At 44.9% G+C, this 21,670-nt stretch overlaps 2 protein-coding genes across 4 annotated transcripts; both read left to right on the forward strand.

Annotated features, from left to right (window-relative positions):
• The first annotated feature begins 2,630 nt into the window (after nt 1-2,630).
• Nucleotides 2,631-6,205, forward strand: LOC105037049 (interactor of constitutive active ROPs 4). Of its 2 annotated transcripts, none has more exons than XM_073259157.1 (4): nt 2,631-2,754; nt 4,240-4,529; nt 4,604-4,757; nt 4,834-6,205. In XM_073259157.1, exons 2-4 carry the CDS (start codon nt 4,429-4,431, stop codon nt 5,905-5,907), a joined length of 1,329 nt encoding a protein of 442 aa, XP_073115258.1. In that variant the 5' UTR covers nt 2,631-2,754; nt 4,240-4,428; the 3' UTR covers nt 5,908-6,205. The 2 variants fall into 2 exon arrangements, with proteins under 2 accessions (XP_073115258.1, XP_073115259.1); XM_073259158.1 differs by having other exon boundaries at nt 2,641-2,754; nt 4,469-4,529.
• Nucleotides 6,206-14,700: 8,495 nt separating this feature from the next.
• LOC140858459 (uncharacterized) lies at nt 14,701-21,190 on the forward strand. 2 transcript variants are annotated; one of them, XM_073259160.1, is made up of 6 exons: nt 14,708-14,975; nt 15,311-15,323; nt 15,381-15,451; nt 19,471-19,710; nt 20,805-20,864; nt 20,966-21,190. In XM_073259160.1, the coding sequence occupies exons 1-6, from the start codon at nt 14,856-14,858 to the stop codon at nt 21,068-21,070; spliced, it is 609 nt and encodes a 202-aa protein (XP_073115261.1). In that variant the 5' UTR covers nt 14,708-14,855; the 3' UTR covers nt 21,071-21,190. The 2 variants fall into 2 exon arrangements, with proteins under 2 accessions (XP_073115260.1, XP_073115261.1); XM_073259159.1 differs by having other exon boundaries at nt 14,701-14,975; nt 15,311-15,451.
• The last annotated feature ends 480 nt before the right edge of the window (nt 21,191-21,670 follow it).

A 21,670-nucleotide genomic window follows, 5' to 3' on the forward strand; every position in this document is an offset into this window, starting at 1 on the left:
AACCAGTCGAAGTTAGGCCATACAAGCGTACACATGAATAATTATGAAGGCTACATCCTGTTCCATTTTTTGCCACAGCCTTGAAAATATAATGCTAGATCCTCGTTATACGAGACATAGAGGTCTGGATCTTCATTGATTTCATCATCTCATGAGGTGTTAGTCGCATATATCCTTCGATATTGGTGAGATGTAAGCATGTGCAGCCAAAATAGTATTCCATGGCAAAGTCATCTAACCCAAGTCGTACTGGACCCAACCTTCCCCGTAGGCAAAACGAGCTGCATGCAACCCGTGCTGGTTAGCGGAGTTAGGACATACAGCAATGAAGGGATGACCGGGAATAGGACACCCAACACATGGGATATCCAGGGATAAGAAAAGCTAGGACATCCACCAGGCAACAGCGAAGGGATAACCAGCAACAACGAAGGGATATCCAGGAATGCTGGGGGAAAGAAAACAAATGCCCTTCTCTCACTAGTGCCATAAAGATCATCCAAAATTATCAATCTAGCACTGATTAATATCCATAAAATCGACTTGGAGGAAAAGAAATTTGTCCACCAGGATAAGTCCCTGAGATTTGAAACACCATCTCAAGGTGCAACTTATACCACCCAATGTTTGTAGGACCACTCACGAATCACAGACGGAAAGCTAAGGATATTGGGTCGTTCGTGAATGGGCTGAGGTGCTGTCATGCTTTTCCTTGTTTTCACATTAAAGGTGTTTCTTGTGTTGATTACTTAACTCAGCTGGTTATTACTGCTCTCCAAATTGAAGATTCAAAATTTGAATCTTGGTGGTAGCATAATAATCGTATTGCTAAAATAAATTTAAAACATACAACGGTATTACAAGAGAAATCAAGAACTTCTTCCACCAGAAACATACTTATACATAACATTTTATATAATCGGCAAATGAAATATTCAGATATCTTTTGCTCTCCTCCCATAACTATCTAGAATTAATTGTAGAGTTACAAATGACATGATTTTTACTTCTGTAAGAATTCGCTTTCTTCAACATGCTTGATACTTTGCATCAAACAATTATTGTATCAAAACGTAAGCAATTACTGACAATTGAAGTTCCCATATAACTATCGATAATTTTGTATTTGATAATGCATGACGAGTACCATGGTCATTGTCGCACAAAGCAATCAGCTCCACTAATAGGAGGTTGTAATTAATAGAAGACTTTCTTTTTGCAGGCTCGGTATGTGCATACAAATATGCAATTAGCAGAAAATTAACACATCTTTGTAGCTATTAAAAGCCCGTAGTAGATTTTCTCCCAGAGATAGAGAGAGAGAGAGAGAGAGTCAATTTCATATCTCGCAGGTTACATATAGATATCAGCATTTTCTATCTTATCGCTATCTAGGCACGGGGTTAAGTACACAGAATTACAACAAGAGAAGTGGTTTCCCAATCCAATAATCAGATATCTCTATCATTGGAACGAGAAATCATTGGTTAGAATAGTTCTATATCTTGCATCATCTAATAACAAGCCAACAAATTATCTCCTATTGAAAAAAGGTGCACTATTATCAAGTTTAATTTAAAATTTTAAATGAAGAAAAGTTTCATTGTTAATTATGATTACTCAACTAATAATTTTTACTATTTTAAATGTAAAAAAGTTAACTTTCTTGAACGATGTATGGACTTATTATTAGATGATACAAGATATACACGAGAGAATTATTCTAATCAATAATTCTTTCATTGAAATACCATGATAAAATTAGCTGTTGTGGCTTAACTCTTCTCTGCTTGCCATGTACATTAGACACTAATAAAAAGTTTCATGCTTCCAATGCATAAAACGTCTCTTTTAGGTTTGCATTTGGAACCTCTCTCTGTTTATCTTTTTTTTTAGCCAAAGTGGGACCAGCACACGATCCATCATTTACTGCGAGGGACGCATCATCGATTGAATTATCTTTTCTTGTTGTTAAAAAGAAAAAAAGGCAAAGGAAACGATGGTTTTCTCTTTCTCTCTAACCAACACCTGTAAACGCTTGGGCCAAATCATTGGAGCCGCTTGGCAGGGAACAACCCACCCGGATCTAATCTTTATGACCACCTTTCACGGAGCGCGTGATCAGTCTAAGATTTGGCTTCTTTTTGCCGTACTCACTTTGCAAAAAGGCCACGAGAAAGATGAAGGAGGTGGAAGAGAGAGAGAGTTGGCGATAAACTGGTTAACTTTCCAATGAAAACAACGAAGAGATATTGAAAAAGAGCGACCTCGTAGATCCATACGTTTGTCCTCTTTGGCTCTTTGCTCCGATTCTTAAGCCACATCTAACCCACTTTAATTAAAAAAAAAAACGCGAGCCATGCTTTACCATTTGGTTCCAAGTAGTAAAGATAATGTTCTCCACAATCATAGTCATCAATCAATTTGATCAGGTTTATTCGACGGCTGTGACCATTGTGTACTTGGCTTCTGTGTGCGGAACAAACTATGAAAACACGTCACCCACACATGCGAGCACGGTTTCCAGCTGATCATCTTACCCGTGGGCTTTTTTTTTAGCTTTTTGAAATCACCAGCCAACTGCACTCATATAAAATACCTCTCCTCTTTCTTCTCCCTACGCTTTCCTCTCCCTTTCTTCTTGTCCCATCTCTCTCTCTCTCTCTCTATCTCAGCGTTAGGTTGAAGAAGATCTCTTGGTGGGCAAAAGAGACTATAGAGCTGAGGTTTATGGTCGGTGAAATCTACATTGAGGTTAGATTTCTGTGTCCCCATGTCCCTTTTTGTTCTTTTGATACCTTATTCAAGAGAAAATTTTTTTTTCTTTTGTTATCTCGAATGTTCTTCCCCCCAAGTTAGATAAATTTTTCGTAAATTTTATCATACTGATGGAACTATACTCTCCTGATGTTAATATGCGACACATAATATCAGTAAGGGAGCATGTTTCCAATGTTCTCACCATTAGGTGACAATGAGCTACCGTTGCTTATAGTGTGATATTATCTTCAGTTCTACACCCACCATTATTTGATCCTTGGTTAAACTATATGAAAACATGGTTAGGAACATTTGTTGTATATATCTATTTCCTTTTCTGTAAAAAAGGGAATTGCCTGTTAAACTTTGGAATTAATGTAGCCATCCCTTAAGCCTTCATTATTGTCTGGTAACAGAGCAAAAGACGCAAATAAAGCCTGTAATATTGGTGAAAGCCACTGCAAAAAGCCTAGAATTTGCTGCTGTTGCCTGGAATTAGATGCACAAAGGTGAAAGGAAGAATATTTTATAGCTCCCTCTGTGAATCAGTAATTCTTGCAGGTTTTTATAACACGGAAGCAGCGTATGTTCCACTTGCTATTCCAGTAGATATTCCCATTGGCTACTTGACTAAAAACCCCTTCCAATTTTAAAAACCACAAGGCTATTTCCCTACTTCAATGCATTGCCTGGTAAGTATTTTGAGCACTTATCTCCGCTAGAAATAGAAACAAAATAATGTGAGGATGACGCAGCAATCAATGTTGGACACTTAGTGCCTAAACCTGTATTTCCTTCTCTTTGTTTGACACCTCGCATATACCTTAGGGTTTGTTACTCTTTTTGTAGCGACGCTTCTAAGTTCTAATTTGTCAACGTTTTTTTTTTTTTGCCTTTTCTGAAACGTTTCCCATGTGGGCAAAGAAGTCAAAATTTCCATTGTCCACATATGGCCAGAAGTATTAGATTATGCATAAAGCTTATAGCTTTTAATTAGGGGTGCAATCAGGCCAAATTAAGCCAAATACCTAAGGGCTCGAGCTTGATTCGATTCAAAATGCTCGAACTCGAAATTTGATTCGAGATTCATTGATCTATAATATCTAAACTTGAATTTGATTTGATAAAAAAAAAAAAAAAATACTCAAGGTCAATTCGACTCAAATATCAAGTAAATCATGCTCGAATTCGAGTTCAAGCTCAAATTCGATCATAATTAAAAGATATGTTTCAAATAAAATATAACATAATATTTTATTTTAAAATATTAAATTAATGATATATATTATAAATAAAATATAATATTATTAAAAACATATGCTTGATCAGACCCGTAAACTTTCGAATCAAGTAATTGGCCATTTGAGTTCAATTTGAAAAATTATTCGACTGCTCACGCTTGATAATAGCCGAATAGAGTTTGGATATGAGTCAAGCTTGGGCAATAATGTCTCATTTATGCCCTTACCTTTAATACAGCCAAGGAGCCATGTGTGTGGCGGGATTCCAACTCCAACGTTCACTGGACCCTCCGGTTGGTGTGATCATTATAATTGGTGACCAACGGACTAAATGCTATGCATCTTTCTTTGTGACTTGCTATTGACCTCTGCTCCAGTTTGAATTTTGAATTTCTTGTTTGAAATGTGGGCTCTCTTCTAACGTCCAATGCTACCTATTTATTCTCCTTTCTCCCTCGTTTCATTAGTTTTGAAGGGAGAGGAGTCTTCCAGGCTTGAAGCTCTAAATCAAGCAATGCCGAGTTCGAGGTAAAGATTGGTTAATTGTCGTCAATCATACAACCATGAACTCAAAATCGTGTGATGAATTTGAATTGAAACAGAGGGTCAGCAGAGATGCCGCAGCGGCAATCGCCGCGGACGCCGCTTCATCTGAAGGCCACCGCCTGCTCTGAAGCCAATGGCGTCCACCGCCACTCCGTGGATCGAAGTCCGAAGCTGGAGGACCGCCGCTCGCCTCGCAGCACCCTTCATGAGGTAAAGTCCATCACTGTTTGTTCTCTGCTTTATCTCTAACTCATCTAACTAAGCCAAGTATTTTCGTAATATGTAGAAGAAGAGGGGCACTCGGGTGGCGGATTTAGAGACGAAGTTCCGCCGAGCCCAGGAGGAGCTCAAGAAGCTAAGGGAGCAGCTGGCCTCCACCGAGTCTGCCAAGAAGGAAGCCCAGGAAGCACTCGAAGAGGCCAAGAAACGAATCCCGGCCGTCGCCACCACTCCCCAGAAATTGGATGAGGAGAAGCCTCCTCTTCCCTTGATAGAAGAAACCGAGACTGCCAGTCCATGCTTGGATTCTCTAGAGAAGAGCGAGCAAAAGGTGGAAAACGAATTGCCGGAGCCCAGATCCGAGGGGGAGAGCATCAACTCCACTGCCACTGATGTGTTTGAAGTAGTCTGGCCGGCTTCGTTCCCAGCTGAGACAATTAAAACAGACAATGAGATTGGGGATGATAATGAGAAGGAAGTGAAGGAGAAGCAAGAGGAAGAGGCGAAGGCAATGACCGAGAAAGATGGTGAGACTGAGATGACTGCAATGGAGAAGAAGGAACTAGAGGAAGAGGAGAACAAGCCTACGGAGATCGCCGAGAGCCCAGAGGTATTGGAACTCAAGGCCAAGCTACTGGAGAAGGAGAAGGAAGTGGAGAATTTGTTGGTGGAGAATGAGGGTCTGAAGAAGAAGGCAGAGGAAGTTACGGAGAATGCCATGGCGGCCGCGAGAGCACAAGAAGAGAAGCTGGGCTCAGTGGAGGAGGAGCTGAAGGAGAGCCAGGCGAAGATGGAGAGGCTGGGGGAGCAGCTGGAGACGTTGGAGGAGACGAGGGCGGCGCTGGAGGCAGAGATGAAACGGCTGAGGGTGCAGACAGAGCAGTGGCGGAAGGCGGCTGAGGCGGCAGCGGCTGTGCTGGCACCGGGGCCGGGGGCAGAGATGATGGGGGGAAGAAGGATGGCGGAGCGGTGCCGGTCCCTGGACAAACACCTTGGTGCCAGAGCCGGGGGATTCGCGGGATGGGGATCGCTGCTGATGGGCGGGGAGATGGACGAAGAGGGTATCGAGGGAGGGAAGAGGAGGGGATCCGGAATTCGAATGTTCGGAGATCTCTGGAAGAAGAAGGGCCACCAGAAATAGAGTATAGAGGATGACATGGAATAAGACTGGTGGGAGGAGGGAAGGGAATGTGTTTGGAGGTCCATCAACCCTTTGGATCAATCCTCTCCTCTTTTTTCTCTTTGGCTTTCTTACTATTTTGTTTGGTACTGTAATGTTGTATTGCTGCAGCTATTGTTGCTTATGGCACAGCCAACTAGCCAAGTTGTTTTGGCATATATCTAGAATTGGCTTTGAGAGTTCCGGGAGATGGAATTAGCTTGGCCGTGCTGCTGATATAAACTAGTTTAGCTAATGGAATTGCTGCAAGTGTTGAGAATCTCTGGTTCTGGAAGTGCTGGAGGGATGGAGGGGGTAGGGCCATTGGAAAGGCTGGGTTTGAGAGGATAGCCGGTGCCAGAGCCTTTGCACGGTCTGGCTTGCTGGAATCCTGTCGCCACTGCTAGGTGATTTGGTTCCCAAATGGCTGCAGGTTGGAGTATGGTCGGGGAGGAGCGAGATCTCTTCAATTGATAACGTTGCTCGGCCAACCAAAGAAGAAGAAATTCTGGTGATTATTACATTGCTGACTTGCTTGCTCCAATATGAATGTTGTAATTAGCTTCTGGTCTTTGTGACATGTTATGTACATTTTGTTGGTCTCTCAAGTTCGTAGAGGTACAAAGTGCCATTATATGGAATACGTCCAACAGACCTGGGAAAGCTACCCTTGTTGCGTAACTCAATTTTTAGCCCGAGGACTATGGCCTAATGGTCCTGGAAATGGTAGTTCAGCCTTCCTAGATGATGGCCACATAACAGAGGAAACCTTTAGATTTTCATACCTCTGACCTCAGGGAGTAGAGTTGATTTTTGAATGTATTTTACAGAAGGAACTTGATATCGGCTACTACCTGGTTCGACCATAGAGTACAGAGCAAGGTCTTCTGGGCCCAGCTGCCAAGTTGGATGTTGATAACTGTTGCAGTTGCATCTGCTCGCACGAAATATTGTCCAGTTCGGTAGGCCCATGATATGGAGCCTCACGATTTTACTTTTTAAAAGATACCTCGCTAAGATGAGAAAAGATCTCGATTCTATATAAATCAGAATCTCTCTTGATCCATAATTGTGACTCATATGGATGGAATGGATTGATTATTTGTGCTTCACAAAAGATATTTTTCTGAGAAGCGAAAGTCTTGATCTCATATTGTTGGGTATAAAACACCCGCAGCCGAAATCCTAAGCAGAACGGCTCCGCCCGGACTCCTACGGGAGTCGGGCTCCTCCATCGACAGCAGAACGGCTCCTCCCGGACTCCTACGGGAGCCGGGCTCCTCCATCGACAGCAGAACGGCTCCGCTCGGACTCCTACGGGAGCCGGGCTCCTCCATCGACAGCAGAACGGCTCCGCCCGGACTCCTACGGGAGCCGGGCTCCTCCATCGACAGCGGAACGGCTCCGCCCGGACTCCTACGGGAGCCGGGCTCCGCCATCGACAGCGGAACGGCTCCGCCCGGACTCCTACGGGAGCTGGGCTCCTCCTGCAACTTCGGCTCCGAGAGGGTTCCACCCGGACTCCTACGGGAGCCAAGCTCCGACCTCAGTCTCCGACCTCAGTATCGGCTACTGGAGCCGGACTCCACCCACGACCTCAACCAAAGGGGGGACTCCTCCCGGACTCCTGCAAAGGCCGAACTCCGACCACTACCGAGCCTTGATCAACAGATCCGCGTCCCTTGGCAGATAACAATAACAGCCATGGACCTGTTCCACTTCCTGTGGCAGATTCCACGCGGCTCCACCACCCCCTGCGACGGACCCACTACTCTCTGACAGGCTGTATCAATGGCCACGATTCTGCTCCGCTCCCTGTGGCAGGTGCTGCACGATCCCACTACTCGCTGACAACTAGCGGCAACGAACGCCGCCCCACTACCTACAACAGGCCCTACGTGGTAGGCTATGGCGATAGCCACGGGTCTACCCCACTATCTTTCGCAATCAATTTCCCTGACCATGGGCGACCCGCTGCCAGGCGGTTACAAATGTCGCCATCAATCCTTTGCCTCCTCCGCCTATAAAAGGGAGACCCAGATATGTTATTCTTTAAGCTCATTCTTCCTTATCTCAAAACTCTGCTAAATTCTCCGTTCGAGCACTCCATTCTTGTTGAGGCAGAAAACTAACTTGAGCGTCGGAGGGTCTTGCCGGAGCAACCCCACCTCCGATTTAGACTTTCCTTGCAGGTCCCGGCGGCGACCGCGGCTTCTCCGACTCCAGTTTCTCCGGCGCAAGCAGATTTTTGCACCAACAGGATTGGCGCTAGAGGAAGGGGTTTGAACCTTCGCAGCACCCTTGTTCTTGAAGGAGTGTTCAACGGAGCTGCCTCCGACCGTCTCTCCGTCATCCACTCCTAATCCTCCCCCGCGAGATCGACACCCGATGCCTCCGCGCAGGGCGTCCACCCGGCGGTCCACGGCCTCCGCGGCCAGATCTCAGGCTCCGGCCTCCCCTCCCGTTTCTCAGCCAGCTCCTCCTCCCCCTCCGGCGACGGCGGTCGGCGCGGAGCAGTTTGACTTGCTGGCGCAGCAGGTCAAAGGCCTCGTCGAGGCCGTACAGGCAATGCAGCAGCAGCCACCGCAGGCGTCGGCGCATCCGGAGGGGGCATCTCTGGAATGCCAGAACCCGGCGGTGGGGCGGGCCACCTGGGCCAGCCGCCCCGTCCTTCCCGAGAAGGCAAATCCGAGGGTAGAGAGCCCTCAATCGGACCACGACTCCACCCCTGGGAGATCCCTGCCCCCGTTCTGCCAAAGGACCCTCGAGACTCGGAGTCGAGAGGACTTCCTGGATCGGAGGCTCCAGGAGATGAACCGGCGGATCGAAGAACTCCGCCATGCGCCTCCCGCTTATGGTGAGGATATCTGCACTGACCCTCCCTTTTCCCAAATGATTATGCAGGAACCGATCCCGCCAAATTTCAAGCTCCCCCAGTTTGAAAGCTACGACGGGACGTCGGACCCGGTGGACCATCTGGAGGCCTTCCGAACGATGATGCTGCTTCATGGTGCTCCCGACGCCATCTTGTGCCGGGCTTTCCCGTCTACTTTGAAGGGAGCAGCAAGGAACTGGTACTCGGCTCTGAAGCCGGGTACCATATTCTCCTTCGATCAAACGAGCCACCAATTCGTGGCCCATTTTGTCAGCAGCCGGCGTCCCCGGAAAGGTTCGGAGTCCCTCATCAACATCAAGCAGAGGGAAGGAGAGTCCATCCGGGCCTACGTCAACCGCTTCAACATCGCGGCGTTGGAGGTCCGGAACTTGGACCAGTCAGTCGCCATGGCCGCCCTGAAAGGTGGCCTTCAGAAGAACGACCTCTTGTACTCTCTGGAGAAGAAGTACCCCAGGAATTTTGCTGATCTACTGGCTCGGGCTGAAGGATACGCCCAAGCGGAAGAGGCCTTCAAAATGAAGGACGAAGAGACTGCGAGGGAACGTCAGGCGGGAGATTCTAGTAAGCCCGCAGTCGAGAAGAGGCCAAAGAAAGCCCGGCCTCGCTCCCGATCCCCTCCTGGACATAAGCGCGCCCATACTCCCCCCAGGGTGCGCAGGCAGAGAAGCCCGGACAACAGGTTTCGGCGGGGTTCCCCGCCAGGGAAGTTCCGCAACTACGCCCCCCTCAACGCCTCGAAGGCCCAGGTACTGATGGAGGTCAGGGAGCAGCTCCCTAGGCCAGAGAGGATGCGCACGCACCCCGAGAAGTGCAACCCCAACAAGTTCTACCTCTACCACGGCGACCATGACCATGACACCGAAGAATGCATCCAGCTCCAGGACGAGATCGAGGAGCTCATCCGGCGAGGTCGACTCGACAGGTTCATCCGCCGCAGGCCTGAGGGTAGGGGAGACCGGCCAAGAGCCCTCCCACCGCCCGAACCGCAGAAAAGGGAGGAGCAGCCCGGGGACCGGCCTCCTATCGGGACCATCGACTCCATCGTCGGAGGGCCTCAAGGAGGAGCGGGAGAACTGTAAATGTATCACTTACTATTTCGTTTTGAATCTACTCTTCTTTCTAGCTAACGTGCCCCTCCTACTTAACATGGATGTATTATGACTGAATATGACCCCTCCAAAAACAACGACCATGTCGGAAACAGGAGGAGGACCTCGTCCTGATATGAGCAAAGTCAAAGGCCCGGTTCTTTTAGACCGGATGGGGGGAGAGGCCTTACAACGCCCTAATGTGCCCCCACAGCCCTGTTAGGGACAGGAGGAGAACCTCGCCCTAACTTGAGCAAAGTCAAAGGCCCGGTTCTTTTAGACCGGATGGGGGGAGAGGCCTTACAACACCCTAATGTGCCCCCACAGCCCTGTTAGGGACAGGAGGAGAACCTCGTCCTAACTTGAGCAAAGTCGAAGGCCCGGTTCTTTTAGACCGGATGGGGGGAGAGGCCTTACAACGCCCTAATGTGCCCCCACAGCCCTGTTAGGGACAGGAGGAGAACCTCGCCCTAACTTGAGCAAAGTCAAAGGCCCGGTTCTTTTAGACCGGATGGGGGGAGAGGCCTTGCAACGTCCTAATGTGCCCCCACAGCCCTGTCAGGAACAGGAGGAGAACCTCGTCCTGACATGAGCAAAATGGAAGGCCCGGACTCCTGCGGGAGCCGGGTCCCTACGTCAAAAGGACTTCACCCGGACTCCTACGGGAGCCGGGTTCCGCCGCCAAGGAGACTTCACCCGGACTCCTACGGGAGCCGGGTTCCGCCGCCAAAAAGACTTCACCCGGACTCCTACGGGAGCCGGGTCCCTACGCCAAGAAGACTTTGCCCGGACTCCTACGGGAGCTGGGTTCCGCCGCCAAGAAGACTTCACCCGGACTCCTACGGGAGCCGGGTTCCATCGCAAGAAAGGCTTCGCTCGGACTCCTACGGGAGCCGGATCCCTACGCCAAAGAAGACTTCATCCGGACTCCTACGGGAGCCGGGCTCCGCCGCCAACATCAGCTACAGGACAACTCCGCCCGGACTTCTACGGAAGCCGGACTTTATTTATGACTTTTATTGCAGAAAAACTTTGCCCTGACTCTTACGAGAACCGAGCTACTCCAACTTCCGGAGGGCTTCTCCGTTCGGACTATCAAGGGAGCCGAACTTAGCTCCGACTTCAGCGGAGAAAAATCCAAGTAAACCTGACAAGTGGGTATCTCCAAACGACATAAAAGCCGAAAAGAAGCTCGGCGAATGACGACCCCACATGAACTGAAAAGGTCGCCGACGACCTGGGAATGACGTAACACGAACAAAGAGAAGGAAAGGAAAATGAAGAAGTTCGGCAGACAACTATTTAACACAAGATGCAAACAAAGTACTGAAATCACTTTTTCGTTTAATAGAAGTACACGTTACAGGACCCGATGGGTCAGGGAAAAAGAAGATACACGTCAACGCAAATATCGCGAGCATGGTTCGGGCAGGACGAACCGGAGGCCGCTCCGAGCCACGAACTCCATCTCTATCCTTCTCAGTCACATTCTCCAGTGCGTGTAACAGCTCTCGCCCCATCTTGCCTCATTCTGTTCCCGAAGTCCCAACCTTAGCGGGAAAGGGGTGGGATAGATCTCTGGAGGCGGTGGGGGTAACGGCGGCAGTAGCGAAGACCTGTTTCAAGAAGAACCGTAGTCACTTCAGGAGCGGTTGGGACACCAGAGATATGCCTCATCTCCGAACGCACCACGATGGCCGCCACCCGAGACGCTCCGGCAAGGTCGGCATGCGTTACTTCTACCGTCCCCATAACAAGTTCTACTGCCCCACCGTCAACGCAGACCGCCTCTGGTCTCTCGGCCCCGACGGCGTCAAGGATCCCGTCATGGCTTGTGACGTCTATTCTGCCCTCTTGACCAGTATCACCCCGCCTTACTGCCCCGAGATTCGTGGGCAGAATAGCTTCACCGACAGCCCCCGTTATTAAACCCCTGTTGTTGAAGGAATTCTTCCTTGAGCTCCCTTTGGCACGACGGAGATTCTCACCGGCCGCCATTCTCCTCCTCACCTTTCTCCAAACCCTAAAGGTTCCCTCAAGAACAGCCCCACGAGTAGAGAACATGGTGAGGGAAGAAGACAGGGACTGGGGTGGGAGAAGCAAGACTCTCAGATGAAAGAACAGCAACAGGATTGAAATCGCGAAGGGACCGAGGGGTTTAAATAGCCGATGGATCCTGGCGCAGTTATGACGACGGGTATTCCTGGGCCAACTGGTGTGTGCCACGTGGCGCACTTATCCCCTTCACCGCCATCGAGGGTTGACCGCTCACAAATTCCCGCAAAGCGACGCTTGGGATCGCGTTTCAGCGGGGGTTCCGAAAAGACTTTTCAAGTCACCTTCACCGAAAAACGGACTCTGACGTGCGCGCATTAAATGGGGGCGGCAGTGCGCAATGTTCGAAGGGGCAATTTCGGCTGCGCACATCTCTCTCTGTGTGTACTTCCTTCGCTTGAAATTCAAACTCGGAAGTAGGGAGACTGGTGTTGGGTATAAAACACCCGCAGCCGAAATCCTAAGCAGAACGGCTCCGCCCGGACTCCTACGGGAGCCGGGCTCCTCCATCGACAGCAGAATGGCTCCTCCCGGACTCCTACGGGAGCCGGGCTCCTCCATCGACAGCAGAACGGCTCCGCCCGGACTCCTACGGGAGCCGGGCTCCTCCATCGACAGCGGAACGGCTCCGCCCGGACTCCTACGGGAGCCGGGCTCCGCCATCGACAGCGGAACGGCTCCGCCCGGACTCCTACGGGAGCCGGGCTCCTCCTGCAACTTCGGCTCCGAGAGGGTTCCACCCGGACTCCTACGGGAGCCAAGCTCCGACCTCAGTCTCCGACCTCAGTATCGGCTACTGGAGCCGGACTCCACCCACGACCTCAACCAAAGGGGGGACTCCTCCCGGACTCCTGCAAAGGCCGAACTCCGACCACTACCGAGCCTTGATCAACAGATCCGCGTCCCTTGGCAGATAACAATAACAGCCATGGACCTGTTCCACTTCCTGTGGCAGATTCCACGCGGCTCCACCACCCCCTGCGACGGACCCACTACTCTCTGACAGGCTGTATCAATGGCCACGATTCTGCTCCGCTCCCTGTGGCAGGTGCTGCACGATCCCACTACTCGCTGACAACTAGCGGCAACGGACGCCGCCCCACTACCTACAACAGGCCCTACGTGGCAGGCTATGGCGATGGCCACGGGTCTACCCCACTATCTTTCGCAATCAATTCCCCTGACCATGGGCGGCCCGCTGCCAGGCGGTTACAAATGTCGCCATCAATCCTTTGCCTCCTCCGCCTATAAAAGGGAGACCCAGATATGTTATTCTTTAAGCTCATTCTTCCTTATCTCAAAACTCTGCTAAATTCTCCGTTCGAGCACTCCATTCTTGTTGAGGCAGAAAACTGACTTGAGCGTCGGAGGATCTTGCCGGAGCAACCCCACCTCCGATTTAGACTTTCCTTGCAGGTCCCGGCGGCGACCGCGGCTTCTCCGACTCCAGCTTCTCCGGCGCAAGCGGATTTTTGCACCAACACATATAAATCTGAATCTTTTTTAACTCTCAATCGATGTGGAACTAAAAATACCGTCTTTTTATAACAGTAATCAATAATCCTTTTTTGTCTAGAAATTCATTGTAATGCAACAAGCGAATTTGAAATAGAGATAAACTTCCCAGCCAGGAATTATGATAATACTTCACGGAGTACCTTGTTGAGCATCAAAGGCTTAGAGTGTCTTTGTGGTCCATGAATTAATGTTGGTCTTAGCTCCTAGAAACTATTTACTGGCCTATTCAGAACTCAAGAGTCAAGATTGTAGAAGCTAGACATATTAGGTTGGGTTTTGTACCATCGCTACTTCTCTATTGTTTATATTGTTGTTGCAGAACCTGTGTATTTATCACTTATTTGTTTGGTTTTTGGATTTCCTTGGGACCAAAATGAGCAATGGTAGGAGCGTGCGTGGGTCGGATCGGGTCAGTCTAGAGATGAATTTGAGATGGGACTAATTTAAATAAATTTCTTAAGATTAAAAACTAAATTCGAACCGATCATCTATAAAAATCATTTGAAACCAACTTGAAAATTTTGGTTTAGTCCGATCCAATTCAATTTATCGAATTGATACTCAACAGATTAAATCAAATAGACTGAACTAAATTTGAACATAATTTTTTAATATATATAAAAAATTAAGAAAAAAATTGAAAAAAAATAAAAATATATATAGATATAAATTAAATTTTTATAAATGCGGATCAAAATCGAAGCAAATCTTTTTGGCTCAAATATTTCTCAAACAGACATCGAAATGAATTATTTTTCTAAAAAATGATGTAAATCAAGAACACTGATTTGATGGGGCTCATGATTTAGCAAGATTTTAAGCAGTATATATATACGACATCTGATCCGTTGGCTCTCGATAGTACTGGAATGATGTATTCATCAATTGAATTTGTTCATGTAGTGGAGATGAAGCCATCTATTCATTTAAATTTGATTTCGAATTGAATATTTTTTAATAAAAATTGGAGTCCTATGATCATACTCAGAAGAGGAAAATGCATCGGATCACCTACTTCAACTCTCATTTTTATGTTAGCCAAAAAAAAAAAAAAAAGAAAAAAAAGCAGCAGTATGCGTAGGCTAGCTAATATAACTGATATGAAAGATGTGGATAACATATCGGCCGTATTCTAGATGGAGCCTACGGCCTCGCCATGTATAACATCCGATTAGATTTGATTCGCCCCTATTTCTCGGTCTGTCATCCTTTGGCGGTTCCACTTTCGTCTGAACTTCTGGTCTGGAACCTTCCCCATCCTTCTCCAAACAAAGGGCAAAGCCCGAAACAAATCGTCGTATCTGCATCTATTCTTCCATCTTCCACCGAAAGAGTTGCGACGCGAGAGGAGGAGGAGAAGAAGAATTGGAGCAATGGCGGAAGAGCAGCAGCTGAGGCAGGACCTGGAGGAGCTTAGGCATCTTGAGTCCATCGCCAAAAGGCCTCGCGTCCTCTCCCTCCTCTCTTCCGAGATCCGTAACCTCGACGCCACGGTATTTCCACCACCTTCGTTCCTCGGCCACCTCTGTTCCTCTCTGTTGCCTAGGGTTTGATAGTTATTCTTTCCTTTTGGGTTCCTTCCTTCCTTTCTTGCTTCTTTGGTATCCAATTTTAGCCGGTTTTCTACTCGAAACATCTCTCCTTGGAACACCGTCGATTTAAATTTTATCTTTCTTGGACAAGTTGGATTGATTCATGGATGGCTATTTGATCGATTATTTGGAGGTTACTCGGATCGATTTGTTAATACTGTTGTAGAGTTTGGGACCAAGTGGTCCTTATCTGTTTCGATGGATTGTTATTGATGCGTTGTTTGTTGTATTGTCAGTTGTCTAAAGTCACTGCGGCAGTTGCAGCAGCAGCAGCACAGCCTGGGGCTTCTGCGGAAAAGGCTCCTGCTGCTGCCAGCGCGTTGAATTATGTTACTCTCGGATCGTTTAGCTGGGACCAAGACAATGACAAGATCAAGGTATATGCTTCCTTTTTTTTTTTTTTTTAAAAGAATAGACAAAGCAAAACATCCAAAATATTGACTAAGCGTTAAGGTCATTGTGTGATTGAAATATGATTTCCCACCGATTGATTTAATGCATTTTACATAATCAGCTTGTGGGATGAGATTTGAGTATGATGATAATCACCACAGGCTAGCTTCTACTTGTTAAATTGTGATTTCAGTTGACTGGATGTTCCGTTTGACATCCTTTTTGAGCCTGTTGTACGTTTAGGGAGAGAAGGGGTGCGCAGAGAAAGAGAAAGTGACACTACAGCCCATGGACGATCTTTTAAAATATAGGCTCAGAATCTATCTGTCATCTGTTTGAGTGTTAATAATGCCGAAGGTTGTGTATTTTTTGAGTTTTGACAAAATTAAAGTGGATGAATATTAGAACTAGAAGGGTAGGGCTAGGAATGAGTTCATCTAAGAAATTTTTTTTTAGTACAATCCAATTAGAAGGGGAGCTCAAAGGCTGAGTAGATGGTCAAGGGGAGGTTGGGAAAACAAAATTAGTAGGGATAATTAAGTGAGATGGCATTTGGGAACTAAGTAAATGAATCAAGGTTTTAAATATCATAGGATGGGATCGTCTCAGTTTTCTATAGAACGAGATGCTTCATGTTCCGGCACTTGGGATGATGGATGTCCTGTTTGTTTGATCCATTTCTTGACTTATTCTATCTCAGTATGTGAGATGGTGCCTGTCCTAGCGCTCAATGGTGCGACACCACACTATCACACTAGTATTTAAAACCAAGGTTTGACGTCTCAGTATTGGATCCCGTACCGGTATTATTTTATTATCGTGTCGGTATGTAATTCGGTATGGTATGATAGTGTTGGTATGGTATGATAGCGTCAGTATGGTATAGTATGCTATATCATATGGTACCAGATGGTACAAGATGGTACGGCAAATCTTGTTTAAAATCTTAAAACAAATGTAGAAAAATAGATTCATTGGTTTTTCATAATTGTAATTTGTTATTAATTGCAACGTTATGCTTTTTAGATATTTTTCTTTTCTAATTGATATAAGTAGAAGTTTTGAATGCTACAATAGAAAGACGGATGTGAGATACTACAAATTAGAACCAACTGGTAAAAAAAGAAATGAGATGTAGTAAAAATTTATAGATGTGCACATAAGCGCTTGTAGCCCTACCGAGAGAGAGAGAGAGAGAGAGAGAGAGAGGAATGTAGGATTTTGTTGATAACATTTTCACTAGAATTAGGGAGATGAGACAGAGGTAGAAGGTGCTTTTGATATATATTTTTTTTAACAGCCTTTTCATGCTTGGGATGCTTAACTGAAACAATTACCAGCAAAAGTAAATTTAGCAATGTTATGCGGATGATAATGGTGGCTTAGGAGTATCGGGATATGAGAAGGTTGAGACGAATGTAGATAGATTTCGAAAGTTGGAAGGAGTTCTTAGATGAAGTTCAGGAGTTACAACAGAGTAACTTTTTGGAATGTGTAGTGCATGTGAAAGGAAGCATAGCATAATTGAGTTTCTAGAACTCGTGGAAGAGATGTATTTCAAAGCAACCATCTTGTGGGATTTTCCTTAAGATCGACATACACCAATCATGGGCGAGATGAAGTAGTGCCTGGTTTCACCAAACATTGTGGTACCAGATTCTATTTCTTAAAAGAACCATTGGCCTCTTACTCTCCTTTCCTGCCTAGAAAGAGTTTATTTAACTGGAAATGAAGTTTCTGGAAAACCCTAGTGTGTCCTTGTGGATGGTTTATATGCTAAATTTGCTGCCAGTTACACGTGACAACATAAAAAGAAAAACTTGGGGACTTAAGCCACAAAATGTTTTCCATTATACATAGAAACGTAGAGATGAGGATGAACAATTGAAAGTTAGGTGGGTATAAGGAAGATGTGATGCTGTCTGGATAAGGAAAGGTGCTTTATTATGTGCCAAAGCATAGGAGGAATGGAAAAACCCAAGTTTTTTCAAATAGCAATTGTAATTTGTAATATCATTAACAAAGGAGGTCCTTGATATGGAACAGAAGCAAATGCCAGCCAAAAAAAAGGTAGTTGAGAACACATTTGTAGGTCTTCATTAATGCTTGTGATGCTAACGAATCAGTAAAAGGCCTATTGAGACCAATTTTATGTGTGGGTACATGGGTCAGGTTTCTTTTGTAGATCATGATCCTTTGTCCAAAGGACATAATAGAGGACAATCAGTTATCAATGTATTGTGTTGTCTTAGTTTATTATTTTAGTTGGGTTGTTGGACTTTAGAGGGTGGAGCTAGGTATAAGTATGTTAAGGGAAGCTCATGGGTAGCACCAATTATGAATCACTAGCAAAAGCTGTTTTCACATGGTTTGGCCATGTGGCGCAAGGGGCAACAACACGAAAGGTTATTGACAGTTAGTGGGTGGGAAGGATTTAATGGAAATTTGTGACATGGAAGTACTCAGACGAATTTGAATGACCTTTTGTATGAAGGATTTGTCTTCACATATATCATATAGTAAATAAATTTTGATGTCACAAATAATTATCCATGTCTATGGGAAGGGTCACATATCTAAGTTAGGATCATGGGTGAAAGGTAAAAATTATGGTAAAAGGTAAAAATTATAAAGCTCTAACTTTTTTTCTGATATAATACATCATTGTTTGTGTAAATTGTATCAGTGGAAGATATAGTGTTAGTTGATTTTTGAATGGTAGTATAAGTAAGCATCTTGTATGAAAGATTTAGGATTACAAGGAATGAACTTGCAATTTTTTAGTGGATTCAGTCAGTCTAGAGTGTTGTGTCCAGGAATATCTAGTTGTGAACTTTCATTGTTTTGGATCTTTGTAGTAATAAATATAAATAAAGACATCAAATAGATTTAGAGAAAGACGGATTAAATGGGAGGTATGCTTGGTTTGGTGTCTGTCATGCTATCTGATTCATTGACATGTCTAAAATAACAATCAGGAAGCCATGTTTTGTTCATCAGATTTTTGGCAAATGCTCCATGAAAATAAGTGTTGGAGAGAGAATGTTTGTTCTATATCTGGATAGGAATGGGTTTGTGTGGTAAAGGACTCAAAAATTCTTTAATAAAGAAGATGGGCTGTTTCTTCTATTAAAGGGCCTAATCATCGTTCAACGTATCAGTGCATACTGCCTTGTACGGGTGCTGAACCGAGAATCAGTATGGGTGGCATACCAAGATTTGGCATGCCAAACCAATCAGTGTCTTGGGCTAATTGACACAATACCAATATAGTACTGGTATGGGGTCTAAACGGCGAAACTTGGGCTGAATAAATGAAGAAATCCTGGATTACATGGATTCATTTGTGATAGAGGATCAAAAAAATGCAATGACCAGATAATACCATCCTTGTTAAGAAGTACTGGACAGCTGAAACTAGTCTAGGTTGGATTGGTTATGATTTGTTGTTATGGCTTTATGCTGACATTAGTACAGAAGTAGGTGTCATGAGTTAATTGTATCTTCCATTTTCCTAATAACTCATGATGTTTTCTGGTTAAAGTTGACAGCCTTTGAGAGGCATCCTGTATAAACTAGTGACAGATGGGTGGTTAATCTTATATTGTGTCATGTTCTTTTGAAGGAAGCTGTTGCATCTTGTCTGTCATTTAAATGCTGTATTCCTGTTAGTATTACGGGTAAGGAGGCAGCTTGTGCACATGCATACAAGCTATGTGAACCCATGCGAGCACCCTTCTTTTTTTAACAAACAAATATTTTGTCATCTATTTCTTTTCCCCAGTTTTCCCCAATTTTCCATTCCAAGAGATGTGCTTGGATTCTCTCTCTCTCTCTCTCTCTGTGTGTGTGTGTGTGTGTCTGTCTCTCTCTCTGAGGTACGTAATCCAGCCCAGCCTAATATTTACAATCTTTTATTTTCTCTTTTATTGACAGTTTTTATATTGGGTTTTCTTCTTGCTGGAACTAATATAATTCTGCAAACTTGCCTTTTGTGCTTTAGCTCTATCTGTTGCTTGAAGGTGTACAAGAAGGGAAGATGGAGACTGTGTTCAAGCCAGTGTCAGTGGACATCAAATTTCATGATGTCCAAGGGAAAAATTATCGATTCTCTATACTGAAATTAAACAAAGAAATAGTTCCTGAGAAATGTAAAGTGGTGGTTAAGCCGACGAAAGTTATTGTCACACTGTCCAAAGCTTCCAAAGGAAACTGGTTAGACCTGCACTTCAAGGAGGACAAGGTAATAAAATGGTTTTTTTTTTTTAAATTTTTCTCATCTTTTCTATTAAGCTGGTCTGGTTTTGTTAACAAATAAGCATTAGCACAAAGAGGTTACTGTATTACACATACTAACCCAGTTGAAATTTCCAACCATGGTCCAGCAGTTACTACACCCTCGCTATCATCTATGAGGTGTTGGATCCAACTTGTTCTGTGGTTGATCTCTTGTAGTCTTATTTTAAAAAAATAAGAACCAATTGGAGTGTTTTTGGTATATGAGAGCTACTATGGATGGCTGTGGCCTTCCAGTTCAATTAAAAGTTCTTTATCATTTATGTCATTCAGTGTATGCAGTCCCAATTCTAGGATGTGCGCTTCTATTGCTTCAAGGAATATTTTATTAAGAATGAGAGTTGCTGCAGGGGGTAGAGATGGTGCGTAACAGAGCTTCTTCAGAGGGTTTTGTGTTTGATAGTACTAGAATTGGCAATATTCTGATTTTTCACAGCCAACATATGGGGTTCTTGATATTCAACCTGTGTCTAGAGAGCTAGTTGTTTGAATTTCCACCATGATATATTTAGTCTGAATTTTGCTGGAATGTGCTTTCCCTTTTGTGATTTTGTGAAAAACATAATGAGCATCTGTGTCGCATGCTTTCTAACATGGATTGTTGTACTACACGGATTTGAGGTCAGAAGATGGATTTTTTAGTTTCTTTATTTGTGTTAGGAAAAGTTGAGTTTTTTCATGTTTACATGCCCTTAGAAAAGGAAAGGCCTGTCTCTTTGTACAATCATCTGTAAATCTTGGGGTACCTGTGGCCCTTGGAAAAGGACCCGGTTTGTGGTACATTAAGATTAGAAAGCCAATCAGCTGTCTTATTGACTTGCTTTTATTGTTCTTTCTGTTCTTTTTTCCCCCTTTTTTTTACAAGCTTCCGCAGTTTACTGAGGTTAGCATAGACCAATGAAAGAAATCAAAATTTTCTATTCAGTATCTTGTAATAAAATCTATTTCTGTCTGCTACAAAGAATTCGATAGCTCAGACTTATCACCATTGGCTTTGATACAATTTGATGGTTGATGCTATGTTTATTTTATGATTTGCAGCTAAAGCCAAGTTTAGACAAAGATAAAGACCCGATGGCAGGAATTATGGATTTGATGAAGGTGAGCTATGTTTTTTCATGACAGCGTCAAATATTTCTTTTCCTTTGTTTCATTCTATTTTGTTGCGTGTGCTAAGAAATTAAAATGCAAATGCATTGCAGAACATGTACGAGGAAGGTGATGATGAAATGAAACGAACAATTGCTAAAGCTTGGTCTGATGCAAGATCTGGGAAGACAGCTGACTCGTTAAGAGGCTACCCTTGATCATTTGGTTGTAGATTGTGATCTTCATGTATTTTGTGAATGATGTTGAGAACACAAACTATTACTAATCTTCTTTCTTAAAAGTGGACTAATTATAAGCATTTGGGATGATTTTTATCAGGCCTGGTTGTTTTTGTATTTAATGTCATTTCTGTCTTTGGGCTGCGGCCATGTCGGTGTGGCGTTCAGGGTTTTCTATGACTATTAGCCATTCAAGAAATGAAACTGATGCTGAGATTCAAGGTTATATACCCGCTGATTGCATGCGCGGTACCTCTTTAGTTATACTAGTTTTGTCTACGCTGATTATAATGTGGCCTCGGGTTGAACAACTTCCATACAAGTGTAGCTGTTATTGTGTTTGGTTTGGTGAAATGTCTGTGCGATGCAGCTGCCATGGAATCTCTCTAAGTTATCGAGTTTTGCATTGCCATATTGTTTTTAAATCACCCAAGACACAGAGAAGATTGTTGCTAAGTACAACATATGACATCTAATTGGATAGGTCTAAACAACTAGGCCAGACCTGTAACACTCAGGATTTTGGCAGAAGAAATTCAAATATGCAAGAAGTTCAGATAGAATTCAGATATATAAGAA

This window comes from Elaeis guineensis, chromosome 6 (assembly GCF_000442705.2).
Source record: "Elaeis guineensis isolate ETL-2024a chromosome 6, EG11, whole genome shotgun sequence".
NCBI lineage: Eukaryota > Viridiplantae > Streptophyta > Magnoliopsida > Arecales > Arecaceae > Elaeis > Elaeis guineensis.

Coding starts and splice junctions, on each gene's coding strand:
- LOC105037049 (XM_073259157.1), top strand. CDS start 4,429: ATGCTACCTATTTATTCTCCTTTCTCCCTCGTTTCATTAGTTTTGAAG. Junction 4,530..4,603: donor CAAGCAATGCCGAGTTCGAG/GTAAAGATTGGT, acceptor GAATTGAAACAG/AGGGTCAGCAGAGATGCCGC. Junction 4,758..4,833: donor CTCGCAGCACCCTTCATGAG/GTAAAGTCCATC, acceptor CGTAATATGTAG/AAGAAGAGGGGCACTCGGGT.
- LOC140858459 (XM_073259159.1), top strand. CDS start 14,856: ATGGCGGAAGAGCAGCAGCTGAGGCAGGACCTGGAGGAGCTTAGGCAT. Junction 14,976..15,310: donor TCCGTAACCTCGACGCCACG/GTATTTCCACCA, acceptor TTGTATTGTCAG/TTGTCTAAAGTCACTGCGGC. Junction 19,711..20,804: donor TGCACTTCAAGGAGGACAAG/GTAATAAAATGG, acceptor TATGATTTGCAG/CTAAAGCCAAGTTTAGACAA.